The sequence below is a fragment of the Herpailurus yagouaroundi genome, unplaced genomic scaffold, assembly GCF_014898765.1.
Source record: "Herpailurus yagouaroundi ecotype Mexico unplaced genomic scaffold, PumYag 222, whole genome shotgun sequence".
In the NCBI taxonomy this organism is placed as follows: domain Eukaryota; kingdom Metazoa; phylum Chordata; class Mammalia; order Carnivora; family Felidae; genus Herpailurus; species Herpailurus yagouaroundi.
In genome coordinates this window covers 5,021,979-5,045,005 of record NW_024412453.1, presented here as the reverse complement: position 1 = coordinate 5,045,005, position 23,027 = coordinate 5,021,979, and the positions used below count along the sequence as shown (strand labels likewise).

At 40.2% G+C, this 23,027-nt stretch overlaps 1 protein-coding gene across 1 annotated transcript in view; it reads right to left on the bottom strand.

Annotated features, from left to right (window-relative positions):
- SMG1 (SMG1 nonsense mediated mRNA decay associated PI3K related kinase) overlaps positions 1-22,074 on the bottom strand; it is a 100,515-nt gene extending 78,441 nt beyond the window's left edge. Inside the window, 1 exon segment of the mRNA XM_040458941.1 lies at positions 21,605-22,074. Within this exon segment, the coding sequence (XP_040314875.1) occupies positions 21,605-21,693 (89 nt within the window). The 5' untranslated portion in view covers positions 21,694-22,074.
- Positions 22,075-23,027: the final 953 nt, after the last annotated feature.

Here is a 23,027-nt window from a genome sequence, read left to right as displayed (position 1 = left end):
AGCATGCAACTCTAGATCTTACGGATGTTAAACTCTAGATCTTGTGGGATGTTCAAGTCCCACATCGGGGCGGGGAGCCTACATTAAAAAAAAAAAAAAAATCTTAATTTCCTTTCTCCTTCTAATTGTCTGGACTCTTCACAGCTAAAACTCTTGAGAAAAATTTATCTTCCTTATCTTCACTCACTTTTCAATTCACTGTAACCTGGGTTCCCCCCTGAGCACTCCAATGAAACTGTTCCTACCAAAGTAGGAGCTGCCACCTGTGGCCTATTTGTCTCTAAAATCCCATAATCTCTTTTCAGATCATCTTGCTCAACATCCCCTGATGACTTACTTTGGACAATTGTCTATTCACACTCTTTCTCAATACCACTCTCAAGTTTTTTTACGCAACTTTAATTCCACTGACTTTCTACTTTCTCCTAGTCCAAGTACTTTCTTCCTCCTTCACTTCCTTCTTTCACCTTAGATTTCATGGTCTATCATTTCACTTATTATTGTTTTTATTTCTGCTGTGTTGGTTGTGATCTCTCTTCTTTCATTCTTGATTTTATTTATTCGGGTCCTTTCCTTTTTCTTTTTGATCAAACTGGCCAGTGGTTCATCAATTTTGTTAATTCTTTCAAAGAACCAGCTTCTGGTTTCATTAATCTGTTCTGTTTTTTTGGTTTTAATAGCATTAATTTCTGCTCTAATCTTTATTATCTCCTGTCTTCTGCTGGTTTTGAGTTTTATTTGCTGTTTTTTTTCCAGCTCCTTAAGGCATAAGGTTAGGTTGTATATCTGAGATCTTTCTTCCTTCTTTAGGAAGGTCTGGATTGCTATATACTTTCCTCTTATGACCACCTTTGCTGTGTCCCAGAGGTTTTGGGTTGTGGCGTTACCATTTTCATTGACTTCTAAATACTTTTTAATTTCCTCTTTAACTTCTTTCTTGGTCCATTCATTCTTTAGTAGGATGTTCTTCAGTCTCCAAGTATTGGTTAACTTTCCAAATTTTTTCTTGTGATTTCAAGTTTCATAGTGCTGTGGTCTGAAAATATGCACGGTATGATCTCGATCTTTTTGTACTTACTTAGGGCTGATTTGTGTCCCAGTATATGGTCTATTCTGGAGAACGTTCCAAGTGCACTGGAGAAGCATGGTCTATCATTTCAACAACACTCTTGCCAGTCACCTTAACCTCCCTTAATATTTTCCTCACACCGATCTGTTAAAACCCCAACCCTGAATAACCCAGTTATCAATTACCCATCATCCCTAAGTCATCACCACACTCCCAGGTCCTCTGATGTTCATCTCCCATTCTCTATGTGCACTTTCCAGACCTCCCCATTCCCTTTGGATTCCAAATTGCTCTCCTAAACCTCCTACACACACACACAGACACACGCGTGCGCACACTTTACTTCACCAAGAAAAAAAAGATACCATAACACATCGACACCCAATTCTAGGCCTTGATTAGGATCCATCTACTTCCACCTTCTCGTAACTTTGCAAATACCCTTTATCCTGTGGAATCTACCTTTCCCACTGAACAATGGAATCTTCTCTCCACACATGTAAAATTTTCTAATGTCTCTCACTTAAAAATACAAAAATATGGGGCGCCTGGGTGGCGCAGTCGGTTGAGCGTCCGACTTCAGCCAGGTCACGATCTCGCGGTCCGTGAGTTCGAGCCCCACGTCGGGCTCTGGGCTGATGGCTCGGAGCCTGGAGCCTGTTTCCGATTCTGTGTCTCCCTCTCTCTCTGCCCCTCCCCCGTTCATGCTCTGTCTCTCTCTGTCCCAAAAATAAATAAACGTTGAAAAAAAAAATTAAAAAAAAAACAAAAAAACAAAAATATGTTTAACAAATAATACAAAACAAACAGAAAAGCTCCATCCATCCCACCTGACACCACCAAACAATCTGCCTTCACTTTCTGCAAACCAAGAGTTGTCTCTATTTCCCGCCGTTTCTTCACCTCTACTGGCACCTCAACCCACAATGATTCAACTTCTGCCCCATCACTTTTGGCCAAACCAACTATGACCTCCAGGATGCTAAACCCAAGATAGCTCAGGCTTTATCTTACTCCTCAGAGGCTTTCACAGGGCTGCTAAGTGGAGTTAAGCAGGTTGTGGCCCCCAGAAAGGTGTCTTGCAGAGAAGAGGTGGGCTGAATGAAAACTTCTTTTTAAAATTCCTACAATAACCCTGGGCACTCAGATCCTAAGAATTCAAAGTAACCAGATTCTTCTCTTCCTTTGGCTTATGGGACATTATACTCTCTATTTCTTCCTACCTGGTTCTACTTTCTTAGGAACCTCTGAGGGCTTGTTCAGCCTTCTCTACCCAGCCACTAAATCTTAAGGTTTCTCAAAGCCTGACCTTAGGCCCTCTATTCATCTCACTTTGTGTTCTCTCACTCAATCCATACCGATGGCAATATTTACCAGTGTTTGACAAGAACTCTTAAATCTAGGCCTCCATCACTGATATCCACACTGAGATCTAGATCTATGTACCCAACTGTTTAAAATTTTTTTTTAATGTTTATTTATTTTTGACAGAGAGAGAGACACAGAGCATGAACAGGGGAGGGGCAGAGAGAGAGGGAGACAGAGAATCCGAAGCAGGCTCCAGACTCTGAGCTGTCAGCACAGAACCAGATGTGGGGCTCGAGCTCACAGACCTCGAGATCATGACCTGAGCCGAAGTCAGATGCTCAAGTGACTGAGCCATCCAGGTGCCCCATGGACCCAACTGTTTAAAAAACAATCTCGGGGCACCTAGATGGCTCAGTCGGTTAAGCATCTGACTTAGGCTGAGGTTGTGATCTTGTGGTTTGTGAGTTCATGCCTCGCATCAGGCTCACTGTTGTCAGCAGACAGCCTGCTTCATATCCTCTGTCTCTGTCTCTCTCTCTCCCCCTCCCTTGCTTGAGCTATCAAAAAATAAAATAAACATTTTAAAAAATATATTTAAAAAAAACAATCTCAATGTTCTAATGCCTCAAATACAACTGTCTCCTTTCCTCCTGGAATCCCCATTTTAATAAATGGTACCATCATCTAACCACTATTTTCTAATAAATGGCACTATTTGATCAGCCAGACAGTATGTCTCCCACTTCCAATGCTCATCTCCATCCCACCTCCACATTCCAACATTATTGTTATAAAACACAAATCTGATATCTTCTCACTGTCCTTATCCTATGTACCTTACTTCCCTTTTTAGCTATATCTCTACCAACCACCCCTTTTATACTCCATGTCCATCCATCCTAATCTTTCACAGCCAGAGGGGGGGGAAAAAAAATCACCTTGCTCAGCCAGTCTGCCTGGAACAGCTTTGTCCTCACCCCTTGGTGACACTAACCAATTTATCTTTATCCTCCAAGCTTCAGCTTTACTTTGAAAAGTTTCTGATTCCCCTAAGTCTGGCTAATAGTCCCTGCTATATAAGTGCTACCAGAGAACCTAATAGTTCCTTTTGAGAAGTGTATTTAAATGTATTCTGCCAGGAGACTGAAAATACCAGAAGGACAGGGGACTGTCCGTGTTGCTTATCATATATTCCCACTGCCTAGATGGCATATAAATTACCTGTTGACTAAACGATTGCTTACTGTCATAACTGAGGCCCTTCTCTCAACCGTGGAATACAGTTCCCTAACCTAAACCAACACTAACTTTTCTTCAACCCATACTTCCTCTCCAGAGCATTCTATTAAAATCAGTATTTTCTTGATCATTTAGTACAAGAGCATTAACTAAGAGCTAATAACTCTAAAAGGCAAACTAAGATGGTTCCAACCCTGTAAGAATTTATAATCCAGAAAGAAAAGAACTGTAAAGTCAGTAGAAGTTCCCATTAGGAGTATAAAATGCTCTGTGATTTCAGAAACAATCCCAATATTCAACTCCTTCTTCAAACTCTCAAAGTGTGCAACACATTAGTTTGCACTTAGTAGTTATATACTAGCTTCAATTTGCTCGCTTGTTTGAGATGTGAGCAGAGGGTACTATCTTATACCACAAACTTTCATAGGGAAAAGAGAAAAAAAAATATAGTGGTTGCGGCACAGGAGTACAGACTAGATGAATACCTTGGTTCAAACTCCATTACAATTATTTAAATTAAGTAAAAATTTATATCTTAAGTTAAACTTCCATAACTAAAATCTGATCTATGCATATGATCTTAAGAGAAACTTATAAACACAAAAAGCCACCAAAAATAGATTCGGGCTTGCTTCAGCCATATAGGTAAATGAATTCTGAATTTTTTTACCTACTTAATATGCACTTTTAACACCTTATTTATTTTTGTCACATCAAAGGACACTATCAAGAGAGTGAAAAGACAACTCACAAAATTAGCAAAATTGTTTGCAATCATGTATCTCATCAAAGTCTAATATCCAAAATACATAAAAAATTCTTGGGGTGGTTCAGTGGCTCAGTTGGTTGAGCGTCCAACTTCAGATTAGGTCATGATATCACAGCTTGTGATATAAAAATCACAATGATTTTTATTGTTGGGCTCTGTGCTGACAGCTCAAAGCCTGAAGCCTGCTTCAGATTCTGTGTCTCCCTCTCTCTCTCTGCCTTTCCCTGCTCGTGGTCTCTCTCTTAAGAATAAACATTAAAAAAATATATACTATAACAAAATATATAAAAAATTCTTATAACTACACAACAACACAAACAATCCAATTTTTAAATGGGCTAAAATTTTGAATAACTGTATTTTTCCAAAGATAAAGATAGCCAAAAAGCACATGAAAAACTGCTCAACATCATTAGTGATTAAGAAAATGTAAGTCAAAACCACAATTAAGAAATCACACCCACTAGGCTAACCATAATTTAAAAAAATAAATAACTCGTGTTGCAAACATACTGAAAAAATGGAACCCTCATACATAAATGATGGGAATGTAAAATGGTACAACCAAAACAATTTGGCAATTCCTCAAGAAGTTAAACAAAAAATTACCTTTTGACCCAACAAATCCACTCTTAGACATATACCCTAAGAGCTGAAAACAGATCTTCTCACAAAAACTTGTACATGAATGTTCACCACAACACTATTCACAATAACCTAAAGGAAGGTGGAAACCCAAAAGTCCTTCAAACGATGAATGGATTTAAAAAACATGGTATAGGGGTGCCTGGGTGGCTCAGTGGTTAAGCGCCCCTCTCCCAGTAGCGCTCTGCCTCTCTTTCAAAAATAAACATTAAAAAAAAAAAAAAACAACCCACAGTATATGCAGACAGTGGAAGATTATAAATTCCACATAAGATTCCATAAAAAGGGAGCGACTGGGTGGCTCAGAGGGTTAAGCATCTGACTCTAGATTTCAGCTCAGGTCAGGATCTCACAGGTCACAGGACTGAGGCCTTCATCCAGCTCCATGCTGACCTGCTTGGGATTCTCTATCTCCCTCTCTCTCTGCCCTTTCCCTGCTCACTCTCTCTCAAAATAAATAAACTTACAAAAAAAGATTCCATAAAAAGGAATGAAGTACTGACACCTACCACAACACTGATGAACCCTGAAACATTATGCTAAGAGGCCAGAACAAAAGGCTACATGTTGTATGATTACATTTATATAAAATATCCAGACTAGGCAAATCCACAAAGTAGATATGTGGTTGCGAGGAGCTAAGAGGAGGGCAGAATGGGAAGTGACTGCTTAAAGGGTACCGGGGTTCTGTTTGGGGTGACGAAAAGTTCTGGAACTAGACAGTAGTGATCGTTGCACAGTATCATGAATGTACAGTTGGCTCTTGAACAACACGGGTTTGAACTGCACCAGTCCACTTACATGTGGATTTTTTTTCAATACATACAGTACAGTACTATAAATGCCTTCCTTATGATTTTAATATTTTCTTTTCCCTAGCTTATTTTATTGTAAGAATACAGTAATACACAAAACACACAAGATATGTTAATCGACTACGTTATTATGAGGCTTTCAGTCAACAGCTGCCTATTAGTAGTTAAGTTTCAGGGAAGTTATATGCAGATTTTCGTGTGTGTGTGTGTGTGTGTGTGTGTGTGTGTGTGTGTGTGTAGGGGTGTTAGGTCAACTGTACTCAGCACACTGGACTGTAAAATGGTAAACTTTATGTCCATTTTACCACAATTTTTTTTTAAATTTATGACATTCTTGGGGTACCTGGCTGGCTCAGTCACTGAACCATGCAACTCTTGATCTTAGGGTTGTGAATTTGAGCACCACGTTGTGTGTAGAGATGACTTAAGAATAATAATAATAATTTAAAAAATCTTTAAAAAAATATATGGCATTCCTGAAAAGATAAAATTATAAGAAGAAACAGACCAGAGGTTAGGTAGCAAGGACAGAAAGCAGGCCTGACAAGGGCACAAGGAAATGTTGCAGGATGATGGAACGATTCTATAGCTTAACTATGGTGGACACGTTTACAATATTACATGTATTTATCAAAACTCAAAGAACTATACAGCTTGTAAATTGTACCTCAATAAATCTTTTTTTTTTTTTTTTGAAACAAAGAAAGTACACAAGCAGGGGATGGGGCAGAGGGAGAGAGAAAATCTTATGCAGGCTCCATACTCAGCACAGAGCCTAACGTGGGGCTCAATATCACGACCCTATGATCATGACTTGAGCTGAAATCAAGACTCGGACGTTCAACCGACTGAGCCACCCAGGCACCTCAATAAATCTGACTTTATTTTTTGTATTTAAAAAAAAATTTTTTTAATGTGTTATTCTATTTTTGAGAGGGAGAGAAAGAGAGCACAAGTGGAAGGAGGGACAGAGAAAGAGGGAGACACAGAATCCAAAGCAGTCTCCAGGCTCTGTCAGCATAGAGCCCAACACAGGGCTCGAACCCACGAACAGTGAGACCAGGACCTGAGCCAAAGTCGGATGCTTAACCAACTGAGCCACCCAGGTGCCCCAAATCTGCCTTTATTTTAACATTGATTTATTATTATTTTTTGTTGTTGTTTGAGAGAGTGAGTGCACAAGTGGGGGAAGGGCACGGAAGAGAAAGAGATAAATCCCAAGTAGGATCCACACTGTCAGCCCAGAGCCAGACGTGAGGCTCCAACCCATGACCCATGAGATCAAGACCTGAGCTGAAAACCAAGAATCAGATGCTTAACCGACTGAGCCACCCAATCACCCCAATAAATCGGACTTTAAAGGCAACAGTTCTTTACAGTGAAGGCACAAAAGATAAGGAAAAGACTGTTGATTTATTCTTAATACTTTAGTATTTCAGGTCTTATATTGCCTACCCATATTTAGCCAATCTAAATGGAAAAGCAAAATATGGCACCAGCTTTAAGTCACTGTGCTTTCCAAAGAAACCAAAGACTGTTAGTGTCTGAATTAATTAATCAGGTCTAAGAACAGGAACTTAGAGCTCAGAAAGGATTAACCTAGCCAACGTACAGAAAGAAACAATAGCATTTATATCAGTAAAAGACAAATGTTACCTACATTAGTTAAAAAAAAAGTTTCTAAATTCCTAACAAAATAGCAATTTCATTCTTTATCAATGCCTGAGAAATACCTGAGATAGTCCCTATAGCACTCTATTTTTTTAAGAATGAAATGCACAAGGGGGCGCCTGGGTGGCGCAGTCTGTTGAGCGTCCGACTTCAGCCAGGTCACGATCTCGCGGTCCGTGAGTTCGAGCCCCGCGTCGGGCTCTGGGCTGATAGCTCAGAGCCTGGAGCCTGTTTCCGATTCTGTGTCTCCCTCTCTCTCTGCCCCTCCCCCGTTCATGCTATGTCTCTCTCTGTCCCAAAAATAAATAAACGTTGAAAAAAAAAAAATGAAATGGACAAGGAAGGAAGGAAGGAAGGAAATGCACCATAAATTCTTAATATTTTAGTGTCTACCCATTTTGATACCATTCAGAATTGTGGCTAAATTCTTATTAACTGACCACTGAGAAAGCAGGAAAAAATTAAAGAGTCAAACCACTAAGGCTGATAAAATCAGAAAATCATCGGCTGAGACAAAAACATGAGAAATCCACTGCTAATTTAAGTATTCTAAGGTTCTTTACCTCATCTGGCATAAATTCATACCTAACCAGGTATTAAAGAATAGTGGCAGTTATAAAATCTGGTATGCTTTGAACCTCCAATACAAATGTGAATTTAGGGTTCAGTATTTAACAGAAATAACTTTGTTTATGCTAAATAATAGCTCACCTAAAGGCTCATGAATCTAACGCACCAAGTTAATTTAACTCACTTTCTCTTGGCCTTTATTTTTAACCAACGCTGGCTGACTGCCTTAAGAAGAAACCCTGCTTCAGCTCCCATTTGTATCGCTTATCTTCCCCTTTTGTCAGCAAGTCCTGGAAGTACTTTAGAAACATCCCCATTCAGCCTGGGAAATTGCCAACATTGAAAGGAAATCTCTCACTCCATGACCTCCCTAGCAAAGGAAGGACAAAAAAACTGAAAAGTCTACAAAGAAACATGTCCACCTCTTCACCCACACCCCCAGGGCTCTCCAGTTAAATGCCAAACATATAGCCCATTAAGACAGAGAAGGTTAGAGAAGAATCACTAAGTGTTAAATACTATAGAAATCCTAAAAGGAAGAGTCTGGAAACCAGAATGGGACTCTACAATCAAGAAAAAGGCAGTGTTTTATTAATATAAAAATGTGTGCGACCATCTTTAAAAAGTCCTGAAAATAGGCAAATACTGACTATAGTTATTCAGATAAAATTCCTCTAGGTAAAAGATTCAAGCACATCCCATCAAGGGATTGACATGCTTGTGAGATTCTCCAACAACTACATATTTAAAATTTTCCCTTTAAAGATAATTCTAAAAAGCACTGTGGTGTCTTTTAAAAATAAATGTACTGTGTAAAAGATAAACATCATTACCACCTTTTTTTTTTTTTTACAGGTGACACTGGTCAAGAAAAATGATGTGGTTGCCAAAAATTACTTGTAACACATTAAGAAAATGTTATGCAATTTAGACATAGTTAAAAAAAACTATTACCAAGTTAGGCACTACTGCCTAATGGTATGATACACCCTACAAATCTTGGGCACAGTCAAGGTTTTAGAGTATCAGAAGAGCAATATTCCATGTACCCCTTAGTAAGTAACATATCTTAAATATGATGGTAAATATGGAAAAGGCACTTACTGAGTTTCATATTCCACACCCGTGATTCTTAACAAAGAGGAAGTTATTAACAGAAATACTTTTAGAGCATTCTCAAATTATACACATGACCCCTGCCCAACCCTCTTAAAAAATAAATGTACATTAAAAAAAAAAAACTTATAAGAGAATTTAAAACACCTTGGTTCTATGTCTAACTTTACCAACATTATACGAAGACAACAAGTAGATTTTTTTAGTAGGGCTCCATGCCCAATGTGGGGGCTTGAACCCATGCCCCTGAGATGAGGAGTAGGAAGCTCTACAGACTGGGCCAGTCAGGCACCCCAATACAAGTAGCAAATTTTAAATGGACTCTGATTCCTCTCAACATCTCCAATAACACCTACAAGACCGATTTCCTGAGATATCCTGGGGTGCAACAGTAAAGAAACATACTACGTGTAATCAGGGGTAAATATGTACGATAAACTCTCTACTTAAGTACTGGGACTTCTGCTTTAGAGGCGATCTTGAAATAACTACTTCCTATCCTTGAATATAAATAAAAGATTCGATAGACAAATCTCAAAAACTATAGTCCCCTAAATCAAGTAGCTGGGAAAGAAAGATACTTTTCAGAATAATCACACTATTCTTCTAACTATAGGAAAATTTATTAAAGGAAGACAGTTGTGGTAGTTACGGAAACATAGTAGAAGCAGCAATCAAGTGCTAGGAAACAATGCTCCCACTGTGCTCAGTAGTAGCAAGAAATATATTGAGGTATTTAAAAGTATTTAGCCTTGGGGCACCTGGATGGCTCAGCTGGTGGAATGTGCCACTCTATCTCTGGGTTGTGGGTTTGAGCCCCACAGAGGGTGTAGAGATTACTCAAAAAAATATAAGATCTTAAAAAAAAAAAACTATTTAGTCTTAAGTTTAAGAAAACTATGAACAGTTCAAAATGATCACTTAAGCAACTTTTTCTCATTAGATTTTACACTAGACACACATTAATCGGTTTAAGTGTTTTTAAAATAAGAAACTTTCATAATTCCCTTTTACAACAAAGGAGAAAAATCAATGTTTCTAAATATGAAGTTCTGTAGAAGATGCATTTATTCATTTTAAGTAAATTTATCGCACCATAATTTAAAATAGTAAAAACTCGGGATAGCATAATAATGTATATGTCTCACAATGATATAAAATTTATTCCTATCTTTGTTTAGAAGGTACATGTGGTTTATTTATTTTTTTAATGTACTCCAAACTGTTACACTGGCAGAATATATCCTTGCCATGATTCCACGATCCATCCTCCCTACCCCCTTTAAAACATTAACCAGGGGCCTGGGTGGCTCATTTGGTAAGCTTCTGACTTTGGCTCAGGTCATTTTCTCACAGTTAGTGGGTTCAAGCTTCGCATTGGCTCTGTGCTGACAGCTCAGAGCCTGGAGCCTGTTTCAGATTCCGTCTGTCTCTCTCTCTCTCTCCCTCTGCCACTCCCCTGCTCGTACTATGTCTCCTTCTCTCTCAAAAATAATCAAAAAAAGTTTTTAATAAATAAACAAAGCATTAATACCTACAATGCCTGGGTGGCTCAGTCAGTTAAGCATCTCTTGATTTCGGCTCAGGTCACAATCTCACATTTTCATGAGTTCAATCCCTGCTTGAGATTCTCCCTCTTTCTCTGTTATCCCCGACCCCGCCCACCGCTCACCCAAAATAAATAAATAAACGTAAAAAAAAAATTAATACTAGATGGTGGGAGAAAGGGAGAGCAATGCAGCATTCAACTGGTTCTTAAAGAATTAGTTCTTCAAATTCCAGCTGTATAATAAAAGTTAGGCAAGGTACAAACTACCTTTTAATCTACCTTTCTTTATTTAATTCCATTGGCACCTGCCCTCTAATTTATGCAAATAGTTACAAAGAGGAGATTTTTTTTCCCCTGGCTCATAATTTTAACAGGTATCAAGTTCTTAAAGTGCGAATAGTAAGACACAGAGAAAAAATAGACAATTATGCAGATTCATAGTCAAATTCCTCATTAGCCAACTTGACAAGGCTTAGATTATGGCAGCATACTAAAAAATGTAGCAAGAGAACCACTATTATACTGAAGAGCAATTAACTGCATAACCACCAATTTAATAGATATCAGTTATATATCACAATATTTCATATAAATAATATCAAACATCATATATGCCACATCTAATAGAAATTTAACAATGATATGTGCTCCCATTCATATATCCCATTCCCACGTAAATAGAAAATAAATCCCATATTTATTTTATGAAATAAAGTGTTATTTCATAAAATACTCCTTATGAAATTCTTAGAATGACTACACACATGCATACAAAGTACTAGAAGAGAAAACTGAACTAGTGCGTGTGTGCAAGTGTGTAGTGAATCCTGAAACTTTCTGAGGAAGAGGCAAAAAAGGAGGATCTTTAAAATTCCAGATTTGAATCAGACATGGCAACATAAACAGCATTTGTGTAGCACTTCAATAATTTTGAAAGTAATTTTCCAGACTTTAACCTTCACAACCCTACATCTTAGGGAAGGCAAGAATTACCTCTTCATGGCAACAGCTGGGTAGTGTCAGTACAAAGGACTTTTGTCTACCCATTTTTAGTCCACTGTTATTTTCATGACACCCGCCTCTCCTAAGATAAATATTTGTGAAGGATCAATACTAAAAATGCACATATTCTTAAAAATAAATACACCTGAGAGAGGAACATAAAACACCCTAGTTCTATTTCTAACTTCTCCAATGCAATTACACTAAGACAGAAACCAGATTTTTAAATGAACTCAAAGTGGGGAAAACAGCACTACTGGTGTAATTTTTATATCCTAATAAGAACAGTAAAAACGGAATACTAGTATTACAGTAACTCCACAAGACAGGCCACTTAAACAAAAGCTTCCTGGGACACCTGGGTGGCTCAGTAGGTTAAAGCCTCCTGACTCTTGATTTCAGCTCAGGTCATGATCTCACAGTTCGTGAGTTCAAGCCCCGCGCAGAGCCTGCTTGAAACCCACAAACTGTGAGATCATGACCTGAGCCAAAGTCGGATGCTCAACCCACTAAGCCACCCAGGCGCCCCAATACAAAATGTATCTTACAGTAAATTCCTTTTTTTTTTTTTTTTAAAGTAAACTCTACCCTTAACGTGTGGCTCGAACTCAACCCTGAGATCAAGAGGCTCATGCTCTACCGACTGAGGCAGCTGGATGCCCAGGTAGGGTCCTTTAAACCTGACTGAAGAAGAAACACTGGATCTCAAGTTTCATAATCCTGTTGTTGGGAAACCTGCTACATTTTCATTTTTCTTCATGTGTACCCAAAGAATAGGACAGGCAAGAAAAGCGATCTTTTGAGGACAGAAAATCCAGGATGTTTTCAATTGGATATATATATTAATTTAACTGCACCAAATGTGATACTGGTTATCATCTTTGGGATTTTTTAATCAGAATCTAACCTAATCAGAGTCCCATTCTATAGAGGACAAAAATTTGACATCTTTCCTAAAATTAATAGGTTTTTCCGTCTGAATTCTGGCAAATCTCAGAAAGCCAGCATAGAATCTTGTCATTAGGGCAATGAATCTGAATGAATCTGAATGTCCAATCAAAACAAGAAGTCTGAAAATAAAGCATTACACTTCAGATGAGGAATTCCAGCGGTCATATTATCAGGAATATAAACTAGGGAAACCTTCAAGAGGCTGAACACCAAGAGTTGTTCATGGGTTGCTTCAAAGAACTAAATATGCCAAGATCGCATTTAAAATTTGTTCAAACACACACACACATAAACACACCCATCTTTTCAAATGAGGATTAGGGGCAACTGGGTGGCTCAGTCAGTTAAGTATCCAACTCTTGATGTGGGTTCAGGTCATGATCTCAAGGTTTCCCAAATTGAGCTTGGGCTCCAAGCTGATCATTGAGCCCACTGGATTCTCTCTCCCTCTCCCTTTGCCCCTCCCCCACAGGCACACATGGTCTCTCACTCTCAATAAATAAATAAATAGAAGATTAAAACGCTAAAGAGAAGGTAGTAAAAACAAATTTTCAATGAACAAAGTCAAATAAAAAGGAAAAATTAAATTCAAAGAGCTTCAGTAAAAAAAAAAAAAAAAATGGTGCCAATGCTATTATACATGGAGGAAAAAATGAATATTTGTCAGTATATATATTAGTGGAGGCTTCTCCCTATTCAACAGGAAAGGTATTAAGTATTTTGGATGCTACCAAAAATAAAGATCTAATAAATACTAAGTTAAACAACATTTTTTAATTAAAAAAATTTTTTTTTAAGTTTATTTTGAGAGAGAGTGAGAAAGCACGTGCTTACACAGGGGAGGGGTGGAAAAGGGAGAGAGAGAATGCCAAGCAGGTTCTGCACTGTCAGCACAGAGCCCAACACAGGGCCTCGAACTCACAAACTTCAATATTACGACCTAAGCCGCAATCAAGAGTTGGACACTTACCAGAGCCACCCAGGTGCCCCAAGAGAATATTTGTTGAAAACTTGCAGACAAATACATGAGTACATAATTATCGCAGGCCACTGCAGAGCCATTAACAATTTTCTTGTGAACCATAAGAGCACTCCTGAGGTTCCTTAAGATGCTAAAATAACGTATAAGGGAAAAATGTAGTGGGGGGGGGGGGCGCTGAGTGGCTCCATCAGTTAAGCTCCATCTGACCAGTCAAACTGTGCTGACCGACAGCACAGAGCCTGCTTGAGATTCTATCTTTCCCTCTCTCTGCCCCTCCCCTGCTTGCGTTCCCAAACGCTCTCTCCCTCTCTCAAAATAAACATTTAAAAAAATGTGTTGTATGGAAACCAATTTGACAATAAATTTCATACATAAATAAAAAAAAATAAAGTCATTTGAGAGAAATTAAAAAAAAAATGTGTTGAAAGTAGTGCTTCTTGTAAACAAAAAATAACATAACTGAGGTAGTTCCATACCAAAAAAGAAAAAAAATAATTAATTCTGACACCAGAAACCTCTCTGAAAAAACGTCTTTTAAATGAACACAAAAAGCCTTTAAGAGGTTTTTAAATAATAAACATGAGATCCTAAACATACTATGTAATATGAATAGCAAATTAAGCTCCAAAAAAATGATTTCCAACAAGAATACAATTCCCTTCTTTGAAAGGGTGTGAAAATTAATACGAAAGAAGTAATTTACCATGTTGGGAAATCTGTTGATTCTGGGGGGAAAAAAAATTTTTTTACGTAAGCTCTATACCAAAGTGGGGGGGTCGAACTCAGGACCCCGAGATCAAGAGTCATATGCTCTACTGACTGAGCCAGCCAGGTACCCCTGATTCTGGAAAATTTTGATTTCAGTCATTCCCCAATCAGCAGGCACACAAGGACTCAGGTATTCTACTAGAATGCCAGAAGGCACAACCCAGTGCTTAACTTTTCAGTGATCAGATTGTTTAAATAATGTCCAAATAGATACAATAGATACAGGATAAAATGTCAAGGTGTAAAAGAACTTTTTTTAAAATATTTTTTAATGTTTATTTTTGAGAGACAGAGAGAGAGAGAGAGAGAGAGAGAGAGAGAGAGAGAGAGAGAGAGAGAGACGCACACACACGCGACCACTATGGGGGGCGGGGGGGGGGGGCAGAGAAAGAAAGGGAAACAGAATCTGAAGTCATCAGCACAGAGCCCGACACCGGGCTCGAACCCACAAACCTTGAGCTGAAGTCAGACACTTAGCTGACTAAGCCACCCTGATGCCCCTGTAAAAGAAGTTCAAATATGTGAGCAAGGTATTTTTTCAAGATGGATATTCATATTCTTTCTTAAATGAACATATTCTTCCTTCTGTAAAAAATCTGGCCATCTCAGTCTACTAGAACACTGTCTCTTTAAACCCGTTCAATCAGCTTAATTTACTGCTGCCTCAGGCTAACCAGGCTGCTGTACCAGGAACAGTTCCCTTCAAAATGCCTCTCATAGCTTCTGTGTTGTAAGCTAGAGTTAACACTAAACACAAAAACAAACTTGCAGAATTTCATTTTCATGTATTTACTTGAGGAAGAACACTCAAATATAGAGTGTATACTTTTTTTTTTTTAAATAAGCTCTACGCTCAACGTAGGGCTTGAACTCACGATGCTGAGATCAAGAGTTGCATGCTCTACCAACTGAGCCAGCCAAGCGCCTCTAGAGTGTATACTATTAACTGATGCACTAGCAGGTAAGAAGGGATGCAGAGGTCAAACCATTATACAAAACGCATGCACATATGAAGGCTGTTTTTTGGAGGAAGACACACATGAAACTTTCAGATAGTTGTTAAGTGCTATGAAGAAAACCCCAGATGAAATGTCAGACAAAGCTGCTTCTTCTCAATGAGGGGTGACATTTAGGCTGGGACAACAGAAGGGCATCCAGGTCACTGTACTCTGAGAAGAGCAATCTATGCAGTAGCTACACAGCAAGAACAGTACATGCAAAGGCCCTAAGGCAGAAATGAACTTCAGGAGTGCTTTAGGGCAAGTAAGACACAGAAAGGGGAGAAAAAGACAGGCTCAGCCCTCAAGGACTTAAGAGATCAATCACTGAAGTGATAAGCAGTTAGCTTTCACTGTAGACCTGTTGCAACAGAAGAGGGATCACAGAGGGCAGAGGTAGCCAGGTAGGGGGGTTAAAGGAAGTACAAGGTTTAGACTGGGGAAAAGCATGAAAAAGAAAACAACCATAGGTATCAAGATGGCAGAGAAAAGTCCATGAACCTGTAGCTGATAGGACTAAACTCAACCAAGAAGAAGAGCTCTCATGTGTCCTAAGATGCCTAAAAAAGTTAACAAGGGAGCCTCCACCTGTTTTTACATAGGATCTTTAGATATCCCAAGAAAATATGTTTATAGCAAAAGAAAAAGAACAGAAAAGAACATGACAAGATTACCAATCCACAGAAACTATAAATTGGTAATAAGTCCTAAGAATATTCAAAGATTTCCTTTCTACAGCAAATTTTAAGGCAAGATCTACCCATACACTCTGCCAGTGTGGTGTTTTTTGTGTGTATGTGTTGTGTTTTGTTTTGAGGGGCGGGGAGGAGTGTAATCCATCTGAAAAGTCAATGCTTATCTGTATCCTAAGTGGGGTCATGGTTACCCAGGTATATACATTTTGTCAAAATTCACTGAACATAAGATCTACACATAAGTAAATTTCATCTAAAAAAAGTAACACAGTCCAGTATAAAAACGTATTAAAAAAAAGTACAATCAACTAATACAAGTGGAGGAAAACTAACACTATAAAAATACAAACGTCTCAATAAGAATAGGTTACACTCTACATTAAAAAAATAAAATGTAATAAGTTTGAGTATTTCACATGGAAATTAAACCAAAAAATGTCTGTAATCTTTACTGTTCCGCCTCTACACAAAAGGGGATGTTTTATTTTGTAGTCCCCAAAATAAAATGGGTTCTGAAAAAACTTTCAAAAGCCAAAGACAGGTAACCAAAATAAGAAGAGACACCAAACAAATGACTACTTGTGTGAATCCATAAAGCAAGGGCCACTGAAAAGAACCCCAGGGATTTATTTTAGGTGATTAGAAGAAGAAAGGCAAGTAAGCAAGTGTCTACTATATGCCAGGCAGTGAAGGCAAGAAATCTCAAATCTAAAAGTTGTGAGAATTCAGATAAACCAACAAACAAAAAGCAGAAACAGACCCATAAATACAGGTAACAAATTGATGGTTGCCAAAGGGGAGCAGGGTGGGGGAAATAGGCAAAATGGGTGAAGGAGAGTAGGAGATACAGGTTTGCAGCTCTGGAATGAGTAAGTCACCAGAATAAAAGGAACAGTGTAAAGAATACAGGGGAGGAAAAAAAAAAGATTGTGAGAATTAACTGTTCACAAAAGACACCACAGACCACACTCCATTTTCTGTGTATGAACATTCCATGTAAGTGTCCTAACCTAAACTGAAGTGTGAGTAGATAAAAAGTATCACTGTAGTGATCATACTCAATCAACACCAGAAAACACATGAGGGGCTTTTGCTTATGGAAATTCCCACATAGTGGGCTGAATACTTCTGTATGAATTTAAATAATGATTTATAAACAAAATATTCAGGTCCTTAGCAGTCTCTGTAAGGTACTGATTCAAGGCCCACCATACAGCTCCAATATAGCTCTTGAGCTATATCTCATCTGTATCACTCAAAAGTACCCCATCCTTCTCATCAAACTGGAAATATTTTACCAAGGACCACTTGCTTATTTTACTTTCTTTTTTGAGACCCCTCCCCAATTACTGTCAAAATAGTACAAATCAATTTCACGGCCCCACTGCCCCCTATTCATCTGTATAGCTTTACATCCTGACTCTCCAGGTTTTAAACGCTATTAATTACACATAAAAATAATTAAATCAAAAATTATATACCACTTCATAACCATATAATACTTCACCATTTCAAAGTCTTTTCTCCCATATTAACTTATAACCTCCTTAAAGATAGTGGCTCTATCAGTCATAAAAATCCCTAAAGGATCAATATTTCCTAAAAGCAAATATTTTCATTGAATTCGAATATTACATAATCTCCTGCTACTAACATGCGCTCCAGTTATACTCCCAACTAGAAAGGAACCAAAACAGAAGAGGTAAAAGAGGTTCAATTTAAAGACATAACTGCCAATGTTTCATAAAGCATATGGTTTATTTTATAATGGAAAAAACAAACTCTCCCCACAAATTAAACACCCATACACAGTTATCTGATAAACCTCCATAGCGTACTCGAAAATCTGCAGTACAGAAATGGTAATCGTTACATTCTATTAAACTAAAGCTCTATCTTTAGTTATAAAATACGTAACTCCACTTAATTTTTCCTTTATGTATTTCACTATATCATGTACCTATGGACATCAAATAGTATACAGACTCAAAAAGCTAAACAGACAGAACCACCTGGGTGGCTCAGTCAGTTAAGCATCAGACTTCAACTCATGATCTCCTAGTTGATGAGCTCAAGCCCCACACGGGGCTCTGTGCTATCAGCACAGAACCTGCTTTGGATCTTGTTTCCCTCTCTGACCCTTGCTTGTGCCACCTCTTAATAAATAAACATTAAAAACAACAACAACAACAAATAGACAACTCTGGTTTCAAAAATCCAGCTTCTCACAATGCCAGACATACCAGTTTCTGACTTTTCTATCTTCACAGCACTCTTCCTATTTTTTGGTCTGTGACAATGGAGGATAAAAGTATTTGTACTTTTGAGAACGTTAATCTGTCTACATTCTACCAAAAATGGAAGCTATTTTTAAGATACAGTTTCATCGTTAGAGAATTGTAGAAAGATGACAAGTTTGGGCACTGTAAGATACCCATTGTAAATCTGTTAAATAAAGTCCTAAGATTCCAAAGTACAGAAGCAAAATCTTGTTTTCTCTTTACCTGAATGCTTCCTCTTGTTTGAACTGATCTTTGACTCCAATGTCAAATTAGTCATGCCATTTTGGAGTATTAAAGTGTATAATAATTATACATTTAATTTTTAAAACAAGTCATTCTGATCTCTATCTTGATTGGTACAACTGGAAGATCATATTCCAAAACAAAGTCAAGAAAAGGACATACTTTGGCTAGTGGCAATGATAAAACTACTCATTTGCCTAATCATTCATAAATCTTAATTGACACTAGAGTGAATGAAGAGGAAGACTATCAACCAGTGCTATATGAATGATTTCTGCTAAAGGTATGCTTCTAGCAAAGATGGGCTTGTTCTGTTGCCATATGACACTAGTCTATTCAGCCACCTGTAACACTTCCTGTCAGTATGTGCAAAGTATCACGTGTGGCCATGACTGACTCAACAGTCGGTTTCCAGACTGACAAACTAACACGAAAAGAAACCAACAAGAATTGCTTTTTTTTTTTTTTTACCCTTTATTTTTGAGAGAGACAGAGACAGACAGACAGACAGACAAGAGCGTGAACAGGAAGGGGAGAAAAAGAGGGAGACACAGAATCTGAACCAGGCTCCAGGCTCTGAGCTGTCAGCACAGAGCCCCACGCGGGGTTCCAACTCACGACCGCGAGATCACGACCTGAACCTGACCTGAACCGAAGTCAGACGCTCAACTGACTGAGCCACCCAGGCACCCCAAGAATTGTTTTAAATCCCACTTGTTCAAAAGTCTAAATCTAAGAAAAACAAAATCAGACAAGTAATGGTATAGAAAGACAAATAATTTTTTAAAAAACCAAAATAATTCACATGAACCATAAGGAATCTGCCTACATTTGAAGATGTTTAGAAAAATAAATCTCCATTTAAACAAAGAGGAAGATGAAGTTCCATTTGTCAGTTAACTGGAATCTGTCACCTTTCTGAAGAGGAGACAGAATAACCCACCACAAACTTATGAAAATTTATGATTGGCAAACAAGGTTCTTTACTTTTTAACAAAACAACTATGGCAACCCCACAGATAAATCAAGTTCTGCTATGGGGTACTGTCTGTCCTTCTCTGTTCCCTCTTCTACAAAAAAAGTTAGGTATTTCCAACATCCTAACCAACTGTTACTCTGTGTAACCAACTACATCTCACAGTATCCTCTACCTAGGCATAAAGTTCTGAGACTTGGTTACAGAGCCTAGCTTCACAGAAAGCTAGCACCGTCCCCCCAACAAGCACACCACAGCCATGAAACAGAACACATAAAAGAAGATGGACAATATTAATAACCCACATACATATTCCATAAATATATAACCCATTCTGCCTCATATCTGTCAAATGCAGTCAAGTGACCCCAGCAGGTGGCTGCAACTCTGCTTCTCCATTTATTTAGAATTAAAAGTTACAAGTTATTCTTTTCCAAAAGCTCTAGGACTATTTGTGAGCACTTTATTTAGTCCTCTAAAGGGATGCTTTTTTATACTTTACATATGCTGACCACAACACTGAAAAATAATGGGAAATCTACCATCTAAGGCTGTCAAATGTCAAATTCAAGCTCATTTAATCATCTAATTTACTAGATTCGAAAACAAAAACTACTTCACACATTTCAATGAAAGTACAAAACTAAGAATGTCAATTACAGATAATTTAATTACTATCAATTTACTTAAACTAGTCAGTTGATAGTACTTAAAGCACTCACAAACCCTAAGTGGTAAAGGACAAGTAAAGCTGTACTTTTCAATTTTTTAAAACTATTTAACATCTCAATTCAAGAGTCAGGCATTAACTCTTACACACAAATGTTCTCAACAGACACAGGATTTGGGAAGATATATTAAACAGAGTAAGAGGTGTACCACCCCTCATCCAAAAGACTTTTCCATCCTCTTAAAATGTTACATTCTAACATCTGAACAAATTATTATATCCAGCACTACTGAAGTTACATATAACCAGGAGGAAGGAAGTCATCCCAACTGTCTTAACACTTATTTCGCCAGTTTCAGGACAATCATAATTCAAGTGCGCTTCAAAGTATGAAAACTCCATGAATCAACTAACCCTAAAACCTTATATACATGTAGGGAGTTCTTTTAGGCACTCACACCTAAATCAGGCACAAGTGCCTCGTGATTAACCAGAAAGACACAAAAACTGTACATATATGTAAAAAGGTGATGCTCCTAATATGTTCAATTCCAAAAAGGCCCCAAAGCAGTCTGAGATCAAATGCCCTCCATGCAAGATAAAATTCTCTACTCCTCTTAGTGCCTGCTCAACAGTCCAAGTATGAATTGCTCTCCACCAGGGTAACTGCCCCTGCGCTTGGGGAAAACTTCATTTCCCAGGACCGGGGTGGGTCAGCCTCATTAACAAAGTCACAATCTCGTTTCATGCCCCACAACTGCCCTGCCTAAAGTCACAATAAAGCCTTGGAGTGTTTGGGGGTTTTGTTTTTTGAAATATTAACACGTGGGGGGCTCACTGAAGAGAATCACAGTTAAGAAGCTCTTTTACGTGGGTGCTGAGAGTGTAAGGGACCAAGGGAGTGAGTGGGTAACACAGAGGGTCCTGGACTCCCAGGATTCCCCAACTCCAATTCCAACTTGGTGGGTGGTAACCAGAGTCCCCCACCACCACCATGCCCCTTTCTTCACCCCCCTTGACCCAACTCCTAGGCCAGTGCCTTCGTTGGGCGCCCTGGTCTCAGCTCCAGCCCTGGGGCTGAAATGCAGTGGCAGGGAGACATTTAGGCCTCGCCTCCCAGCGGCCTTCCTCCCCGAGCAGGGGCGGGAGGGGACCCAGGAAGCCGCGCTCGGTTCCTGGGGGGTGGAGGGCCTAGGCCGCGCCTCCCAGCCGGATGGCCCTAGGCCTCGGCCCGCCCGAGGCGGGGCCCGGGGTCGGGGCGGCGGGCTAGGCGCCGGCTCACCCACCTGGGTTGCCAGTCATTCCAGCTCCGTGGGTACTTGGTGCCGCCGCCGCCGCCGCTGCTCAGCCGAGACCCCGGGGCTCTGCGGCTCATTACCTTCCCCGACACGACATGGCCAAGCGCCGCCGCCCAAAGAAGCGCGAGTCGCCGCCCGAACCGACCGCCGCCGACACTCCGCTCTCGCCTGGGGTTGAGGAGGAAGCCGAAGAGAAGAAGAAGGAGGAGGAGGAGGAGGAGGCGGCGGAGGGCGGGGGAGGCGGACGGCCGTTCCGGGTTCCGCCTGAGCCCGCAGCGCAGGACGAGGAGGCGGGAGCAACGCCGCGAGGGGGAGGCGGAGGAAGGGGAGGCGACGTTTCTTCCAGGGCCGAGCGCGGCCCGCGACGCCGGGACCCAGGAGGAAGAGGACGACGAGGAGGAGGCGGTGGCGGCGGCTGCTCACGCTCACACAGCCACGGCTTCCCCGCCTCCCGGCTCCGCCCGCCGCGCCGCCGCTGCCGCACGGCATGCTGGGAGCGAGGGGCGGTGTCGGCGCCCGCCGGGCCAGGAGAGAGGGGCGGGGCCGGCTACAGGGGGCGGAGCCGGGCGGGCTCAGCGAGCGGATCGCCCTCCCGCGCTCCGGGCTAGCTTCCACTCCCTGCGGACCGTGCCAAGGTCCCAGCCCCGCCGCGGGGGATCATGGGAGAGGGGAATCTCCGCCACCACCCTCAAACACACACCCTCCCAAACACTCTCCAGAAAGCGTTAGACCCCCCGAGGGCTGGGCAGTCAGGTGTAAACAGGCATCCAATCAAGGACCCGGGGTGTCTCCGCGCGCGCACACGCACACACTGGCGGGCGTGCCCTTAGGCTCACGTGGGCGCACTTTCCCCACCCTATTCGGTAAAAAGTAAAAATAAAGAGCGGGTGGATAGTCCCCTACCCAGCCCCCTCCGGAAATGTGCCCATGGAGTCCTTTCACCTTGACCATCTCTTCCCGGTGTAAAAAACTAAACTAAGTAGAGGGAGAAAAGGGAATCCCCTTCCCCCCCTGCCCGCCCCCCTCGCAATGCCTGTCCCCTGCAATGTGAACTGTGCTTTCAAATCCTCTCACTGTGTAACACTTGCCCACCTTCCCCACCAGAAAAACCTGGCTGGTAGGGAGAGGGTTACACACCTGAGCACTTTCCCCTGCCCACAGTCCCCCCGGAGAGATTTCACGAAAGCATCTGACACATGCTGTGGGTGCAGATGCATAGAGAAAAGCCGAACAAGATGCACATCAAACAGGTTACAGGGGAATTACCTTTGGGGACGGTAGTCAAAAGGGTCTTCACATTTACACAGAGGGTCTTAGCCTGTTTTATGTTGCAAGAAGTCGGTTTTTTTTTTTTAATTTTTTTTTCAACATTTATTTATTTTTGGACAGAGAGAGACAGAGCATGAACGGG